The 19,563-nt window shown below is 39.7% G+C and overlaps 1 protein-coding gene across 2 annotated transcripts in view; it reads left to right on the forward strand.

The window, feature by feature from the left end:
- The window catches only part of LOC127447176 (histamine N-methyltransferase), a 380,204-nt gene that overhangs the window by 187,938 nt on the left and 172,703 nt on the right, over positions 1-19,563 (forward strand). For both annotated transcript variants that reach the window (XM_051708810.1, XM_051708811.1), the window contains exons 6-8: positions 427-596; positions 5,928-6,083; positions 9,688-9,885. In XM_051708810.1, the coding sequence (XP_051564770.1) occupies positions 427-596; positions 5,928-6,083; positions 9,688-9,885 (524 nt within the window). The remainder of the gene's footprint in view (positions 1-426; positions 597-5,927; positions 6,084-9,687; positions 9,886-19,563) is intronic.

Below are 19,563 nucleotides of genomic sequence, written 5' to 3' on the forward strand. Positions count from 1 at the left end.
TCATTTTGGGTGAGATATTTCTTTAATTAATTCACACTGTAAATATAAGTGTAAAAAAAAAAAAAAAAAAAAGAGTAGATTTTTAAAGTGTTGTGATCAAGTATTTATTTCCAAAACCCCTGTTGCGTTTCAAAGATTAGCAGAAGCTAATTAATGAGATTATGCATTTGATCAATTGCAGCAGACTGTTATTTCATTAAAATCTCTGCTTTATGCAACACAACACTTTGACTAAGTCAATGCATTTTCATTAGCAGATGTTTTCTTACCGGAAAACAAGAAGCTAAGCCTATTAGTATCCGTCAGCTGTATCTTACTGTGTCCATATATCCAACACAACTTTTGAGAGGAAACTAGCACAATTTAAAATGAGACAATAAAAAAGTCATGTGTTTTACCACATTGTGTGTATGTTTTGTTCTCCAGTTATGTGTGGAAGAGCACAGATTGGGGGGACTGTCAGGTGGCTCCTCTCCTCAGCCAGCAGGATAGAAGGCTAAATAATGTTAGCATTCTCTGTGGTGGAGGGATTCAGACCAGGCAGCTGTATTGCATACAGGTTCCAGACAACTCCACCCCTCATCACAAAAAAGAGGGTAAGTCTAACTGACAAAATAATGAGCTACTGTTATTTGGATATACAATATAGCTCAACAGCTAAACTAATTTAAGCTAAGTACAATATGTTATGTGAACATCTAATTTATTAGAAGTAATCTAATCTAATTTATTAGTGAAACTCTTCACTGACCATTGCTCTCTTGTGCACATTCATGGAAGTGCATGAGAGTAGCAGTTCACTCAGCCCTTGCTCGTGAGATGGGGTGTTCAGGCAAGAACTTGCTACAACCAGACCATCACACTGATATTAACAATAGAGCACAACACAGCTGCACACAAACCAGAGAACCGAACTTACAGAACATGTCTGAAGAGAAAAATGATGCGTTGAAAACCGTGTTAGAAATTGCCTGCATGTGAGTTTCATTCATACATTAAAAGATCATTCATTTTGTTAATGATATGATGCTTTGAGCACTGCTGCAGTGTATATACTGTAAAGCCACTTTCCCCACAGTGCTCATTTTTAGGGGCAAATGAACTAATTCCTTATCAAATTTGGATGATGTACAAGAAATTGTTGGCATTGTGAGTGAGTTTGTTACAAACATTGATAGATTGATAATCCTGTTTAAGATATGATGCATTGAGCATTGCTGCAGTTAATATAAAACACTCTCCCCTACAGAATGTTCATTTCCTTGTCAAATAAGAATATCTTAATTTTACCATCAATATATCTAATCTTTTATGAGATTTTCTAAAGCTATGTCCAGTTGTGAAGCCGATCAATAATGTTATAGCGATCAGCAGTAGGAATGCCTACTAGTGACACAGCAACAAAGTCCCTAAAATAGGGTGACCATACGTCCTCTTTTTCCCAGACATGTCCTCTTTTTCAGACCTTAAAAAAGCGTCTGGCCGGGATTTCTAAATTTGCGAAAATGTCCGGGATTCGGCTTTAGTTGCATTATGATGTGCATCTGGTCTAACACTTCGTTGTGTGTGCACACATATTTGCATTGCTTTAACCCCTCTTTGTAAGTCCCACCTTCTCGCACACCAGTTGGTCGATTATAAGAGGCTTGCAGCAACTATTGGCCAAATTCCTGCCTGTCAATCTCTCCGCAAAGCGCTGTTGTGTTTGGCATCAAACAGTTGCTTGACAGTAGCAGCAAATGACAGCTGAGTGGAAAGAATGCCCAAACGAAAGTGCAAATTTACAGAAGATTTGAAAAAAAAATTCCCATGCTTTTGTCCAGGTCGAGATTCGTGGGAAGCAGAAAGTATGACATGTAAAGCTGGCACTTATGTGTCAATTGCTAATAAAGTTGCAAGTGATTTAGAAGCACACATTAGCTCTGCGAAGCATAAAGGGTCAGCAAAAGGTGAAAGTTCATCAGGTAAATTAATGGACTTCATTTTGCGACCAGGCAAAATTGTTATCACATTGCTTCATTTTCCATGGCCATTCAAAATAACAGTAATAGTAAATGAATGTACACTCATGGCATCAAATATTTTATTTTAGTACATGGACATTCAAAAGAATGTTGATTTTTATTTATTCATATATATTTATGTTATGCTAATAGAGTGTCTTTTTCACTGTATTAAAGTTTGCGTTCATAGTAACACTGTTTTGAACCCTATTATGTTTATGTTTGCCACGGTCGCTGTGTTGTCCTTCCGGACCAACACATGCTTACCCTGAATCAACGGCCGAAGCCTCCGCAGGGCCAGCGATACTGCCAGCAACTCTAGGCAGTTGATATGCCATTGCAGGTGGGGCCCCGTCCACAGCCCCGACACTACCTGCCCGTTGCACACGGTGCCCCAGCCCGAATTCGAGGTATCTGTCATGACAACGACATGCCTCGAGGCCTGCTCTAAGGGAAACCCTGCCAGTTCAGAAATGGCAGGTCTGACCAAGGGCTGAAGGTGTGGCGGCACCCTGGTGTGATTATTTATCTTTATAATATCACCTGCTGGTTGCCTTGGCACCATGCCCACCTCGGGACTCGAGTCTGTAGCTTAAGCACAAGCACAAGTGCCTTTGTGCACACAATAGATCTCCCGAGTGGGCTAGGATCAGCCAGTCGTCGAGATAATTGAGGATGCGAATGCCCTTCTCCCTTAGCAGAGCCAGGGCAGCCTCTGCGACTTTGGTAAAGATGCGAAGGGACAGGGGACAGACCGAAGGGGAGGACCTTGTACTGGTACGCTCGCCCCTTGAAGACAAACCAAAGAAACGGTCTGTGTTGAGGAAAGATCGACACACATCCTTCAGGTCGATGGCCACGAACCAACCCTGATGTCGCACTGATGCCAGGATGCGCTTCTGTGATAGCATCTTGAATGGAAGCCTGTGTAAGGCCCTGTTCAAGGTACGCGATCCAGAATTGGGCACAGCCCACCCCCTCTCTTGGGCACGATAAAATAAGGGCTGTAGAAGCCTTATATGTCTCGGCCTGGCTCTATCGCTCCCTTCGCCAGAATGGTAGCGACCTCCGCCCGAAGGACCGAGGCATCCTCACTGCGTACCGAGGTGAAGAGGATGCCACTGAACCTGGGCGGGTGTCTGGTGAACTGGATCACGTAGCCAAGACAGATCGTCCTGATAAGCCATCGTGATGGGCTGGAGAGCGCTAACCAGGCTCCCAGCCTCCGCGCTAATGGCACTAGAGGAATGACCAGTTTTATCATGCCCGGGGTGGGTGGTTCGTGGCGAGGCAGAGCCGACGGCCCACTGGGAAGACCATCCGGGGGTGGCGTGCTGCTCTGCCGGCCCGCAACATTGAATGGTGGTTGGGGCGGGCAAGCGGCCCCAAGAACTGCCAAACTTACCTGTTTGCTGGCTTCCCTCTGACGGAGGTCAAGGGAACGCGAGGTGCTCGCCTCCCACTCGCTGACCGAGAATATTTTCAGTGCCTGGTCGTCACGAGAACGAACACAAGAGAATGACCCAGGGAGTAAGGAAACTGCTCTTTTACCGATGAGTTGGGTGCTGGGTTCCAGTGGGCACCCGGCGATGTTACAGGCTGCTGTGTGCTCGCCTCGTGTTGGGGCGGGAGTGGAGCCCGTGTGCTCACCTGGGTCAGGCCGGTCGGTGCTAGCAATCTCATCCCTGTGTCTCCTGTCTCAAAGCCCATCCGGGGTTCTTATCGGCCGGCTGACGGGCAGGCGTTGCCGCCCTCCTGCGGGAGGATCTTCTTCTCTGAAGGAGGACGGCCTTGGCGGCCGAGTCGCGCTGTGGCAGGATATGTTTGATGGCCTCCGTCTGCTTTTTCACCGTCGAGAAGGGGGCGAAGTCCTTGACAGTGTCGCCGAAAAGCCCCCCTTGGGAGATGGGCGCATCGAGAAAGCAAACCGTCTCGGTGTCACGTATCTCCGCAAGGTTGAGCCACAGGTGTCGCTCTTGGACCACCAAAGTGGACACCTCCCTGCCTCGCAAAGAAAGAAGAGAGCCACGACCACAACATTCTCATGGGCATATTCTCGCAGTGAAAACATGTCCCATCCACAAATGCTGTCTCAGCGTGCTGGTGACCCAAGCACTTGAGACAGATTCCATGGCCGTCAGATGGGGAGAGATAACGGCCGCATCCAGTAGCGCAAAGGTGAAAGGACATCTTTAAAAAGACGCCAACAGTCTATGCGAACCCTTTTAGAGGAAGTTTGCTCTTTTACACCTGTGAACTCAGCTGCCGAAGCGCCCAGGGGAAGAACAATACTCGACCGTGCAACAGTGAGACCGCTGATCTGCGCCTTAAATCCAGCAGAACGTAGAATGAGGTGACGGGACGAACACAATGTGTGCATTCGTCTCCGAAGAACAAGTCTGAATGAGTGGTGCACGCCATCTCCTTTTATACCCGTCTGTCGGGGGCAGAGAGTGGTATGCAAATTCCACTCACCAATTCTCATTGGCCTTTTCTGAATAAATCAGAGGTGATTGGGACTCTCAAGAGCGAACCCCTAGTGTCACTACATCGACACAATGTCGAGTGAGTGACAGATAGGGAAAATAGTAGTGCCACACTACTGGTTGTTGCAGGTTAAAGTACAAAATTAATGTGTTTCTAAGTAGTAGTTTTAAGTTGTTTTTTATAGTAATTGGTGATAAACAGTGATAAACAGATGAGAAAATTAATTTTGGTTTAAGGAATCCAGGTTAAAGGGGTTATTGTTTAGCCAAATCTCCCTTCCATTTGTTGTGAGATTATGAGAAATTCTACCTGTTAAAAATCTTTCAAATGATTAGAGGTACTCAAAAAGAGTCACCTTGTTCTGAAATTAATTTTGAGTAGTCGCAATAGCCATTGAAAACACAGATGGATTGGATGGATTTAAAAAAAAAAAAAAAAGCTGAGCTGAGGCACACAGATGAAGACGACTCCTTTCAATCAATGTTGTTTGGAGATAAAGATCAATAAAAATCACCAGTGGTGTTTGCTTTCCACCTGACCCAGAGGGCTCACTAATATTCACAGAATACTGTCAAAATGAAAGACTTTCAAGATGTTTTTCCAAACAGTTTTGGTGAAGGAACACTCACTAAAGTGATTACATGAAATGAAGAGCAAATTTTGTTCTGTTGAGGTTATGTTAGGTAAATCATTGCTGTACTGCCTTCAACAACTTTGATTTCTTTTTAACAGAATAAAGTGTGTCAAATAACACTTGTTTGACAGCAGTCATAGTTGGAATCTTTTAAAGGAATAATGGAATAGTTTACTCAAAAATAAAAATTCTGTCATCATTTATATGTTTTCCAAACCGATAAGACTTCCTTCCTTCCCTGGAGCACAAAAGGAGATGTTAGAAAGAGTGTTAGGGGCTGACAGCCCCCAGTCACCATTAACCATTAACTAATTAAATTCAGTGTTATATATATATATATATATATATATATATATATATATATATATATATATATATATATATATATATATATATATATATATATATATATATATATATATATATATATATATATATATATATATATATATATATTCTCTTGAGTTCCACTGAAGAAAGAAAGGCAGACATGTTTGGAACAACATGAGGGTGAGTAAATGACAACAGTATTTTTATTTTCAGCTGGACTGTCCTTTTAAGTTAAACACTTGCAGTGGCTTACAATGGCTTGAAAATTAATTTGATTCTCTCTGATCCAAACAATTTATTTTGTTTGACTAGGTAGAGAATTGTAGCTCAGCAGGAAAGATTGAACAATTATGCCTTTTAACTGAATCATTTTGTTTTTCTCAAGAAAGATTCTGACCCAATTTGACTCACATTAAGTATTGATACTTTCTCTGTATATCTTTATGACTCTCTCTCTCTCTTTCATTTCTCAGTGTCTAGGCCAGTAAGTGGGCATTTGTGTGCAGGAGATTTGCCCTCTGCAGTACAACCCTGCTCCATACCCTGTCCACAGCAATGCCTGCTCTCATCCTGGTCCTCCTGGGGAGCCTGTCTCCACGACAACTGCATGGAGACCCAAGGACGAAAGGGTAGGACAACCTTTAAGAAATGTCAAATGCCATCAATAAAAATTATTCTACACTATTATTAATAGAATGTATTAAATACTGTAAACATTTAAATAAGCTCTTAAATGGATGATCTCAGCATTTTAAAGGGTTTGTACTGTATCTATACATATTTGCTCATAAGCCCTCTCTCAAGAACACTGCACATTTACTGCATGTCTCCACTGAGCTAAACTGAAGTTAACAGAGTTTCTATAACTGACAGCACTTCTCCTGGTGAGAGGCACCAGTGTTGAAGATGATACCATCTGCTGCTGAAGTAAGATGCCAGAGTACTGCCCTATAATGAGATAATTTAGCAGGGGGCAGACTGATGTCCCACTATCATAAGTGAGGCTTTTTTAATCAGAAATATTCCCATTCTTTGGTATCATAATAATAATTCTTAAAGGGATAGTTCACCAAAAAAATTTAAATTCTCTCATCGTTTACTCACTCTCATGTCATCCCTGATGTGTATGGCTTTCTTTCTTCTGCAGAACACAAATGAAGATTTTTAGAAAAATATCTCAGCTATGTAGGTCCTCACAATGCAAGTGAATGGTGGCCAGACCTTTCAAGCCCCAAAATCACATAAAGGCAGCATAAAAGTAATCCACATGACTCCAGTGGTTAAATCTAGGTCTTTAGAAGCGATATGATAGGTGTGGGTGAAAAACACATATTTTTCACATTCTGAAAGTGAAAGTGGATTTAAATATTGATCTGTTTCTCACCCAAAGCGATCACATAGCTTCAGATGACATACATTTAACCACTGGAGTCATATGGATTTCTTTTATGCTGCCTTTATTTGCTTTTAAGAGTTCTGGCCACTATTCGCTTGCATTGTATGGACCTACAGAGCTGAAATATTCTTCTAAAATCTTTGTGTTCTGCAGAAGAAAGAAAGTCATACACTGTGTAAGGCCCTGTTCAAGGTACGCGATCCAGAATTGGGCACAGCCCACCCCCTCTCTTGGGCACGATAAAATAAGAAATATGGGATAGTATGAGGGTGAGTAAATTATGAGATAATTTTTATTTGTGGGTGAACTATCCCTTTAACACACTGCTGCAATCTCATAATCCACCTGAGGTTAAAAACCTGAGGTTAAAAAAAAATATATATATATATATATATATATATATATATATATATATATATATATATATATATGTCTTTCTATAATCCTAGACTGAGTAAAAATTGGAGTTCTTGGTTATGTTTTAAAGGGATAGTTCACCCCAAAGTGAAAATTATATCATAATTTCCTCACAGTCAAGTTGTTCTAAACCCATTTGGCTTTCTTCATTAAACAGTCACCATTCACTTTCATTGAAATTATTTATTTTTTTTCCATATAATGAAAGTGAATGGTAACTAATGCTGTCATTCTGCCTATTTGTGTGTGTGTGCGTGTGTTCCACAGAAGAAAGTACTACAGGTTTGGAAGCACATGAGAGTGAGTAAATGATGACAGAATTTTCATTTTTAGGTGAACTATCCCTGTAAGTATTCTGTTTTAAGTATATAGTACATACATATATAGAGTCAGTATTTTATTTATTTTTTCTCAGAAAAATCTGAGAAGCAAGAGACTTGAGGAAAAAGCCTCCATTTGCATTCCATTTAAGCTTTTTGCTATCTAGGAGAAACAAATGAGATATTAAGGAAATGTAATTTGTGATTTTTCTTTCCTACAGGATTATCCCATAGTTTGCGTGCCTGGATTCACATTTATTGTTGTTTAGAATGCAGCTTGTTAGTCTATTTACTGTTTTGTAGCATTTTACCTCAGTACTGTTTCACAGTACAAGTTGGTCTTGATATTGGTTGATCTATGCAGAACTCAGCCCTAGAGCATTCAAAATAGAAAAATGAACTTCTGTCCTACACACAAACACAGATTTAATCAGAGGGGCCTCGTAGATTTGTTTTATGTTGTTTTATTAACATTTCTAGTGCATTAAAAAATCTCCAATTGCCCATAGTCATATTTTCTGTCCTCCTTGTGTGATCTTCAGCCCGTGAATGTAAGCGTGTGCAGAGGAATGAATTGAACACAGGGCTGGTAATGATTATAAGTGGTAAATTCTATCCAGCATTAATGTGAGCATGGAGCATTGAAGTGGGACTTATAAGGTTCTGAAGTATTGGAAGTGAACCTTTGCCTGCAGCCCACCAGTCTTTTCCATGAATAAATCCGATAGCTCCCGTGAACCTTTCAATTATTAATATCCGCAGGGATGTGTCTCCACCAAATTGTTTTTCACAGTTTGGAGGAGGGCATTGGCCATCCAGGCATTCCTCTCGATTGATCCAGAGGCCGGGCTCTAGATGTGACTGTGCGTGAATATGTGTGTGCGCGCACAAGCATATGGAGTGCATTCTCTATGGGAGGATGTCCTCCACTAGTGTAGTTTTGGAATGATTGGTTGTTGTAATTTGTTCTTTTGGTGTCCTGGGATTGCACCGGTGACATCTAAGAAATAAGAATGCTGTTTTAACAGCTCAGAGGTGCCGCCGGTTGTTTGTTACACTGTCAAACTGTCATGTATTGTCTTTGACGAACAGAACTTAAATTTTAGTGCTTGGGTCAAAGTAAATATTATAATAAGGCAATGACAAACATAGATAAATGTATGTGGACACCCAAACACCACACCCATATGTGTTTATTAAACATTTAATTAAAAAACTGGGGGCATTTATAAGGAGTTTGTCCTCCCTTTGCTGCTAAAATAGCCTCCACTCTTCTGGGAATGCTTTCCAAAAGATGCTGGAACATAGCTGCAGGGATTTGCTTCCTTATGATTTTTTTTAAGGACTGCCAATTCAAACCATCCTGCTGGGATGTGAGACCTCACCACCAGCATTTACATACTTAAGAAGCAAAGATATGGGAAGTTAGTTTCTAACCATCGTAGACTGAAAATAGGATCAGATGGCATTCAGACAGCTATTACACTCATCTATAGAAAGCCATCAGATCATCCAGTTTGCTGCAATATGATAAATTATGCTTGGAATAATGCCTGGTTCATCATTATTTATAATTAATGCACTGTACTGCTATGCATATTGATATTGTCCAGAGCTGGCTTCAGAAACGTATGCCAGTATATGAAATATTGCAGTTTTTTTTTTTCTAAAACACTTAAATGAAAAGACTGATGATCTTTCAAGCAGCAAGATACATGTCTATTTCAATATGAAAATAATGTTTTGCCCTCACGTTTAACCAGTACTTCCATGTGTTAATTTTTCATAATCCAAAATCTCAGCTTGCAGTCATAGCTCACAGCCTTACAAATGAGAGAATGAAAAGAGCAGGCAAATTACGGCAGAGCAACAGGAAGAATTCATTCTGCTAACAAAAGCTGTGACAGAAAGTCTTTTCAAATCAGTTTCTATTGCTGGCATATTTAGCCACCTCTAGAATTTCAGTCCAGAACTCACTGGCCAAAAACTGCCACTCATTTTCCTCACAATACCCCAATCAACTGGTCTGTCTCTCTCTCTCTCTCTCTCTCTCTCTCTCTCTCTCTCTCTCTCTCTCTCTCTCTCTTGTTCTACTCACAGGCTACAGTCAGAGGAGGAGAGAGATTCTGGAAGAAGGATCTGGAACAGAAAACTGTGCCCATCTCCTGGAGTCGATGCCCTGTGAGGATCCGGTGTGCTTCCTGTGGCAGGTGCAGCTTGAGGGTGCATGTGTGCCCAGCAATGGCAACTGTGGAAATGGAACCAAGACTCAAATTGTGGCTTGCGTCAACTCTCTAGGTACATAAAAATCATTGTGCTAAATTTCCCGCAAAAATCTATTTTTGGGATAATATGCCAAACAAAACAAGACAAACAGTAATGACTAGATTTTTACATTGTTTAAAAGAAAATATCAGTGGTTCTTGCTTCTGAAAACTCATACATAACAATGCTGGGGTGTTGTGTGCACTGTATTTGTCAGGGCGTTGTTATGCAGTTGCTAAGGTATTCTGAGTGGTTGTTTGCATGTTGCTATGCAGTTGTTAGGGTGGTCTGGGTGGTTGTTAGGTGGTTGCTTGATGGCCCAAGTCAAAGGAGCCCACCCCTGAGTCTCTATAGCCGTGTTTCCACTATTGGACCAAATTAGGGTGTGCTAGTGCATGCCAGGGCCAGTTGCGTTCCCACTGTCACTTCCGGGGCTCCATCGTGCCTCCTCTGGGCTTCCTTGGGGCCAACAGCCGATGGCCTTTGGCCCGACGTTTACCCTTGGGCCAAAAAATGCCAACTGGGAATTGAGGCGGGCTCATTGTCAAAGGCGGATTTTAGCTGAGTCAGGTCAGAGGGTCAGCACCAAGATACTCATTACCAATTTTTCATATCTAGCTACTACTAGCTAACCTCAAGAGATGAATGGAGAATGGAGAATTGTCAATACTAGCAAGTAGATGAAACCAGGGCTCTTTTGAATATTTGGGCTGATGAAAATATGCAACGTCAGATTGATGGTGCTGCCCGAAACGAAGACGTAATTAGGTATATTGTCGCCGAACTTGCCAAGTTGTGGATTGTTACAGCCAATACCGTTCACCAATATTCTTGTCACCTGATCGGCCGATACTGATCATTTCACCTTTTATCAGAATCTCTGTCATAACTGGCTATATGTAAGCTTTCTGCACACTGTCACTATTAACTGAATTTTCCTCTTCCCAGTAATATCACTTTGTCTAGTTTTTGCTGACAAAAAAAGTTGAAAAGGCTTATTAAAAAAAAGCTTTCTTTAATAAGACTTTAAAACAAGTATAGGCTAACAAAATATTCTCTATGTTAAGATAGATAGCCCTATAAAAAATGAAGCTCAGTGTCAAACTGAAGACAAACTGATAACCCACAGGTGCAATTAAACTTAATGTGACATTTTTGGTTATTGATTTTTTGTCATTATTTCATATAATTATTATTATTCCTTATTTTATTTATATTTTAGTTTTTGCATTATATTTAATACCTTATTTTATGGGGTTTCGGGCCGGGTTCCTATGTATTGTTTTCCTATGTAAACACATGCTGGACGAATCTCTTTAAATGTTGTATCGCGTCTCACTGTTTCTTCAGCATCTTGCGCAGGACCGGCACATTTTTAGTCACCTATTTCCCGCAAAAAAAATCTATCTAGTTAAATGAACTTAAAGTCTCAAAAATGCATGTTGAGGCACCTGCTCTCTGTTTCATTTGTTGTGCTGTGTTTAGATTGTTTTTAGTGCAGGTGTCACAAAGATTCAACGTTCTGAACAAGTTCAGGATGCAAAGAGGTGACTGTTACTTGTTTAACATTATTCCAGATTGTTCTGCATCAAGCAAAGTTTCAGTGCTTGATAAACGGTAAGGCAAATTTTTCCCCCCTTCTGCTCTGGTGTACTGAGGGGCTGTCGTGCTTGTTAAAACTGTGTGTGTTTACAGTTACAATACTGTTACAAATGTTGCCTACGATGCTAACATAAAATACAGCCTATTGCAACAGTACTTGCTAGGAGAACGAATGATAAAGACAGGGAGCTGTTTCGGGTTTGGGCTTAAAATCACTGCTGCTTATCAGATCAATACATAAACAGATAAAGAATATTTGTTTGAGTTGAATAATTGTATTATGTTTGAAGAAAGCAAAGTGAAATTAAATAACGGTGCAGTAAGATACTAATATACACGGCGAGAGGCATGGATACTATTTTTCCATTGCAATGAGGTCAGCAAATCAGAACAGTGGCCGTTTACTTTCAAGTTTTAAAGAAGCAGCAGCCTAAAACCGAGCGTTTCTGATAGAGGGTCAGAATGAGGATGGAAAATGGTCATGTTTTACAAATATTTTACCATTTTTTAAGCAAAAAAACTTTTATAACATTATAAGCTAACCTCAAGGAACATAATAAAAATATTTTTAAGAGCATTTCATGACCCCTTTAATATTGAATAAAGAATTATTTTATTTATAAATGTCCTTCCTTGCCTTTTCATTTAGTTGGATGAATGTATTAATAGTTTATTTTTCACTTGTTGTTGCTTAAACTTTAATGAGGGGAACACATGCTCTCTCATGAGGGCAAGAGATGAAAGGAAAGCGGAGAGCGCATGATTCTGGACTCTACGGGTGCTACTATTGTTAATGTCGGTTAATTGGGAGATATTTAATGAAGATTTTTGAATTACACCACATCTTGTAACTCGCGTTATTACTGAGATGCCTATGCCTGATGGAGATTGAGAAGCTACCGCCATGATCGTGCTGTTTTCCCTTTGCTTGTCGTGTGTAAAATGCCATATTAACAGTACAGTACACAAACTTTTCATATTCGCCATACCTCTCCCACTGCATCATTCTTACCTGCTCTATCAAGTTTGTTGTCTTACAACACTATGCCAATATTCCCCACATTCCGTGATGCCACGGCAGTGCTGCAGATGTCTTAAAGGAGCCGCACGTCTTTTGCAACATAAGCGATCGGTTTATGTGATCGGCCAAATTACAGATCACCGATCGAAGGACGTTAATATCAGTCGATAGCTATTGGTGGCCTATCGTTCGGAGCATCCCTAGTTTCCAGCACACAATGGAACAGGTTCTTCAGGAAAAAAAAAATAATAATAATTGCAGGCACAGTACAAATCTGTTAAGACATACAATGGACAAAGCGGTGTCCAATGGAAGAACTTTCCATGGTTCAAGATCATGGACAGTGTGCTGGGACATTGTCCAGCTGTTAGTGGAGAGATCACCCAGGATACCATGGCAGTTACAGTTGGTGAGTTGTCAATGTTAACTTATCTTGCTAGATAGCTAATGTTTACATATGATATAAACTCAATATTCTACATAAATAGATAACATTATACCTAAGCTTGAGCTTACCTTTTGCTTGTGAAATGGACGGGGTGTGTGATGTTGGCACCAGGGCTGTATATTAAGGGTGGATTTAAGCAAGTAGGTATAGCTGCAGGCTGGAGATCTTCAAATGGGGACGGAATCTCCAAAAGAGGGTGGGGTTACTCCAGAAGGGAGCGGGTTTAATCCAAAAGGGGCTTCACTTCCACTCACGGTTAGGGTTAGGGATAGGGTTTGGTTAGGGGCTCCCTATAACTTTGCTGGCAGTTTGAAGCTCCTGCCCCTTTTTGGAGCTCTGCCTGCAGCTACATCCTTCTCGGTTTAAGGGAAATGCTGCAGGGTTATTGGCCCGATGGTGGGAATGCAGATCGATTTTGGTCTCGCGGCTCGAGGTCCGAGGCTACTGGCACTGGCTGACCAGTTGATATCCCTGGCTCGCACTGGCCTGATTTTGAAAATTGGCTTATGATATTCTGGTTCCTAGATATGGACAAATGACATGCAAAAGGTTTAGGGGTTTTGAAAAAAGTATGCACAACAATAACAGGGATGCTTTCCATAGCAAGCACCACTAATACACTGCCTGGCCAAATTTTTTTTTGCATACTCTAATATTTAGTTGGACTGCCTTTAGCTTTGATTACGGCGCGCATTACTCTTGGCATTGTTTCGACAATTTCATGCAACGTCACAATGTTATATAATTACTCACCCTTATGCCATCCCGTATTTGTATGACTGTCTTTCTTCAACAGACCACAAATGAAGATATTTAAAAGAATTTCTCAGCTCTTTTGGTCCATACAATGCAAGTGAATGGGTGCCAAAATTTTGAAGCTTCAAAAATCACATAGGTCGGCATAAAAGTAATCCATAAGACTCCAGTTGTTAAAGCAATTTTTTAGACTTTTATGTTGCCTTTAAGTGCTTTTCGGAGAGTCACACTCTTTGTAGGTCCTTTTGTATGGACCTACAAAGCTGATTTTTTTTTTCTTTTTTTTTTTCTGAAAATAATTTGTGTTCTGCAGAAGAAAGAAAGTCATACACATCTGTGATGGCATGAGGATGAGTAAATGATGACAGAATTTTCATTTTTGGGTGAACTATTCCTTTAAGGTCAGGAATCTGTGGTGGCCAGTTCATGTATGAAAATTATTCCTCATCAAATCAAATCACTTTTATTGTCACACAGCCATATACACAAGTGCAATAGTGTGTGAAAATCTTGGTGCGGTTCCGAGCAACATAGTCGTGACAGTGATGAGACATATACCAATTTACAATAAACATGAGATTTACACAACACAATTTAAAATCTAATATACGCATAATTACACACAACACAATATACAAATAATAACATTAAATGTACAGTATACAATACACACAATATAGAATACACATTATACAATAAAAAAAAAAAAAAATAGTATATATAGTATATATAAAATATACAGTAGGTTGTATTGTACTGTATTGACATTCAGGCTGTCGGTTGATAGTAAGTTGCCAGTGTGTTGTTAAGAGAGAATATATTTTATGACAGTCTCATGCTACATTTATTACATTAATGCTACATTAATGCTACGTTATGACATGCTACATTAATTTATGACAGTCATTCATGCTCCTTGAGCCACTCTTTCATCATTTAAGCCCGATGAATCTTGGCATTGCTGTACTGGAATATGCCTGTGCCATCAGGAAAGAAAAAAATTCATTGATGGGATAGCCTGGTCATTCAGTACATTCAAGTAGTCAGCTGACTTCATTTTATTGCTGCATAACGTTGCTGAGCCTAGACCTGACCAACTGAAGCAACCCAAGATCATAACACTTCCTCCAGAGGCTTGTACAGTGGGCACTATGCATGATGGGTGCATCGCTTCATGCACTTCCCTTCTTACCCTGACGCGCCCATCTCTTTGGAATAGGGTAAATTTGGACTCATCAGACCACATGACCTTTTTCCATTGCTCCACAGTGCAATCTTTATGCTCCCTAGCTAATTTAAGTAATTTTTTCCGATAAGCCTCACTAACAAGTGGCTTTCTTGTGGCCACGCAGCTGTTTAGTCCCAATCCTATAAATTCTCGTTGCATTGTGCATGTGGAAATGCTCTTACTTTCACTATTAAATATAGCTGTGAGTTCTACTGTCGATTTTTTATGATGTGACTTCACCAATCGTTTTAGTGATCTCCGATCACGATCACGATCACGAAAACTTCCAGGTTTTAATAATGCGTTGGACAGTTCTTAACCCAATTACAGTGATTTCATCGTTCTCCGTAGTTGTTTTCTTTGCTTGATGCAGGCCAATAATTTGCCCCTTCTGAAACACAGTAACATCTTTTCCACAACCACGCGATACTTCTTCCTACATGGTTGTATAAGAAATATGAAGCTACACACTGCATCAGTTAGGGTTAAAAGAATTGTTTCCAGCTTAATCATATTAATCACCGCAATAATGATCCAATCATAGGCTCTTAAGTATCTGCTTATTTAAATCCAAACGGCAATTTTTATTTTTATTTTTTATTTTATTTATTTTTTGGCCAGGCAGTTTAAATTATGTCATATCAAACAGATTCTAACTTTCATCCTCAGAAAAGGATCCTAATGCTTTTAAAAAAAGATGGTAAATGAAAGTTGTTTGACGTTGTCATTAGCTAAAGAGTACTGTCTGTATATCCCATTAGAATTCTGGAGCTTTGAATTTCTATAAAGGATGGTATTATTGAGAGTGATGGTAAATTAAGAAATGGGCTTTTAAGTTTCCATAAAAGAGCAGCCGGATGCATCCCCCATGTCATTTCTCTCAACAGTGCATTTCATTAGTTGATATTTGGCTAAACAGCTGTCTGAGAGGCTTTTCCTCTGCAGCATGCTTTGGAGATCAGCTAGTTTAACCTAGGTGTATAATTTACGTAAAATGCCATGAAGATGCATCATGATCTTGATAAAGCATAAGACCTTATCCCAAATTTACAACATACAAACCTAATTGTGCCTTTTTTGCATGTTTTATTATTGTGTCATAATATATTATGAGTGGATATATAAAGAAGGTAATGAAGAATCCAGTCAAAAAGAGGACAAAAACGTGAAAGCGTGGATTACGGCAGTAAATCCAAAAAGAAAGATGCTAAATTTACTGTCACTCCCTCAGCAGCTATATTTGAACCTCATTGCAGCAGTGGTAATTATTATTATTAATGCCAGGTAAATATAATAGAAAGAATAATGTTATAAATGTACACTTATTAATAAAAACATGGAAACTATTAAAAGGTTTGCTAGATTTACGCTGCTAAATAAGGCAGAATCGCGGCATTAAAGTCTGTGAAAGGGGGCCATTGAAAAGACATCAAATGTGATTATGAGTCTGTGATCCTACCGCAAATGTCAAATATTCTCTTTGATCTTGTGCTTCACCTTAATCAGTTCGCTAATTGGTTTAATTTGACATAATCAGATGTTTTTGGCATAAGGAAAAGTGCCTTATTATTTGTTCATTTGTGGATTCATCATTTGAGTCTAGATGACTATAAAGGGCCCCCTCTGTGTTATTATACAAATTCTGTCTGACCTCATTTTCAGAAGACCAGCACTCTCATTTGAATACATTGCTGCTGTGCAAAATTTAATAACCCAGTATTTATAGGTAAAGCAAATTTGTGTTGCAAAGAAGTGAGTAATGATAGCTAATAGCATCAAAATGACTCTCTTGATTTTGATAATTATGTTGATGTAATATGCCTATTTGGATAAATTAGACATCAAGTGGCTCAGTCACCCTATTGTTTAACTTTCAGTCCAAATCTAAGACAGGAGACTCACAGGATAATAAAGCATTTTTGGACACATGTTATTCCAAATAAAGCTTTCTCAACTTCCTTTTTCTGGAGTTAACTGGGCTCTGGAGGACAAGGCTTTTCCTCTGTTCCTGTTTCATTTCCCCAAGAATGAACATATTGATGCATGAATATCAGGGTCCGTTCCACTCTGACCATAAAACAGAGTATTATTCTCTACCCTGATGTTCAGTGTGCTCCAGTTTACAGACCAGTTAAAACACATCGCATAGTGCAAAGTCTATGCCTCTTCTACTAAAGGGCAAGGCTGAAGTCTTTTTACAGTCTGGCAGCACTCTTAAGAGATTCCTGTTATATAGTTCAAAGTCTGATTGAAATCCAGCTACAGCCGTAAAACATGCCTGGAGCATATAGCATTTGTGCTTCCACACTTTTGACTACATATAGTCCTAGTCTGGTCCACATTGCAGCTTGTATTGCCTAAGAACTGCATACTCAGACAAGAAGGGACCGGTTGACCCACATGATGTGACTAACATCAGTTTTATTGCTGTGAGTAAATCTGAAATGTTATATCATACTGAGAGCAAAACAGGATATAGACTACAGCTTCTCAAGGATATCTTGTGTACTTGCTACTATGGTCCTCGAATGTAGTTTTTGGCGCAAGCTTATTGGTTCTTTGAACCTGTTATCTTTTAGCGAATCAGCTTGCTCACATTTGATAAGTTAAGCCAATCGGCTCACATGGTGTAAACCAGTGGCAAATTTTCAGGGCCAGCAAAGCCTTCTCTGCTGGCCTAACATGCCTAATAAATAAATATTTTTTTCATCCTTTCATTCTCAATCATCTTTTTGCCTATGTATTTTTAATCACTTTCCACTCTTAATTAATCTACAAATAAAGAAAAATGAAAAGTTTATCCAGTCAGAATTTATTCCTTGATGCTTAAAAGCAAAGTGTGACAACTGTTTCACAAAGTGCATGCCCGAAGCAGCACGTGAGTCTGAGCTCCACCCTGTCAGGCCTTCAGAATTTCTTCAGAATCCCTCATCAGTGCAAATGAATGGGCAACTAAAGTCAGATTGTCAGATTCATCAGCCAATCAAATTGATTTATTTGTTCTTGGTGGGTGTGATCTTTAGGATATGTCCCAGTCGAGGCCTTCTAGCTGGCCTTGAGTGACACAGTCATGCTTTAAGTGATGTACGTAATTCAAGAGCGAAAAGTATAAGATCAAGATGTCTGACGAGTTGGCTGTCATCACTGCTGTTATTGTCATTGAGAAAGAGATCCTTATGGATTTAAAAACACGAGATGTTCTGCATGACCGTGTGATTGCTTAATTTATTAAACAGGAAAGGAGGACTGATTTTCACCTCAAGCAAATTGGTAAGTGCTTTTTGCATTGTTATAGCAACATCAGGAGTTTTCTAAGTGTAAATTAGGCTGCTGGAGCATTCAGTGTCGGATCAAGTTTTGAAAAGTAGTGCTGCATTCCTTTCAACTCGGAAAGTCGGATTTTACAAATTCCTACTAGGAAAAGTGCAATGAATGCATCTTAAAGTCAGAATTACAACTTGTAGGCTCGTACAGAAATTCTCAACTCCGATTTCACCGAGATGCAGGTGCATCTCACACAAACATGTCGACACTTAGGGAGATATACAAAGTAAGTGATAAACATTCACTTTATTAAGTAATATCGATAAATGAGTGTTTCCACATTACATGATATTAAAGCTTGTTTAACAAATGCCTGCATAAACAGGTATTAAAACATTATAATCTCTTTTGATAATTGTACACCTGTAGCACAAATGCTAGCGCTGCAGCATTGTTTATCAGTTGGGTTGCTAGGAGACATGTCTAATGAGAGTCAAACACCGGCTAAGCTATTGGGAGCATTGCAGTTTTGTTTCCTTAAATGTCATCTTCTGAATTTAGGGGAATGGAATGCATTTATGGTTGGAGATATTAAGTAGGAATATCTCACATCCAACTTGAATGGAACGCAGCATAACCGTGTACCCTGATGAAATGACATTTATTGCAAGCTACATTTAAATCGCAAATATTATTAGATAGATTTTTCGAGGTATTATAGACCTCCTTGGTAGATTCATATGAAAAATTATGATTTCTGAATGTCTGTTTGGGAGACGTTCATTTCACAGAACAGTCATGCTGCAGTTAAAATTAGGCTTGCTTGAGCATTAAGTGTCATTTCAAGTTTTGGCTTTCGTGTGTGGATGTGTTTTTAAAATGTAAATTGGTATTACTAGTTAGCTGCGACATAATGTAGGATGCCCAAATGGCATAGGGTGTCTTATTCATTGTGAAACTGTGTTTTCTTAATGGCATAAATCACACTGAAGGCCTAGACTTAAAATGCACAGCCCACCACTGGTGTAAGCTGATATGTCCTTTGATATGTAATCGGGTGGTCAATCAACTTGGATACTCTTTCTTTGCCTAACATTTAAATTTGTTCAGTTTGCAAGTAAGCCGGTTTCACTGCAGCGTGCTGCGGATGTTTTCTCTGAAACCCTCCACCTCCACATGTCTAGATCTGCTACATGGGGATTGTATTTATGTTTAATTGTGGAGCAGAATGTCATACATGCTTGATGCGGCATGTCTTGTGTCTCTAGTTGTGCAGCAGCAGCAGCTTGTCCACATGCTTAACTCAGTATGTCTGTGTATGTTCTAGCAGTAGCAGGTAACAGCACCAGCAGCAGCGAAGCAGATCTAGTCTGCCACGACCAGTATCCTATT

Source organism: Myxocyprinus asiaticus, chromosome 10 (assembly GCF_019703515.2).
Source record: "Myxocyprinus asiaticus isolate MX2 ecotype Aquarium Trade chromosome 10, UBuf_Myxa_2, whole genome shotgun sequence".
In the NCBI taxonomy this organism is placed as follows: domain Eukaryota; kingdom Metazoa; phylum Chordata; class Actinopteri; order Cypriniformes; family Catostomidae; genus Myxocyprinus; species Myxocyprinus asiaticus.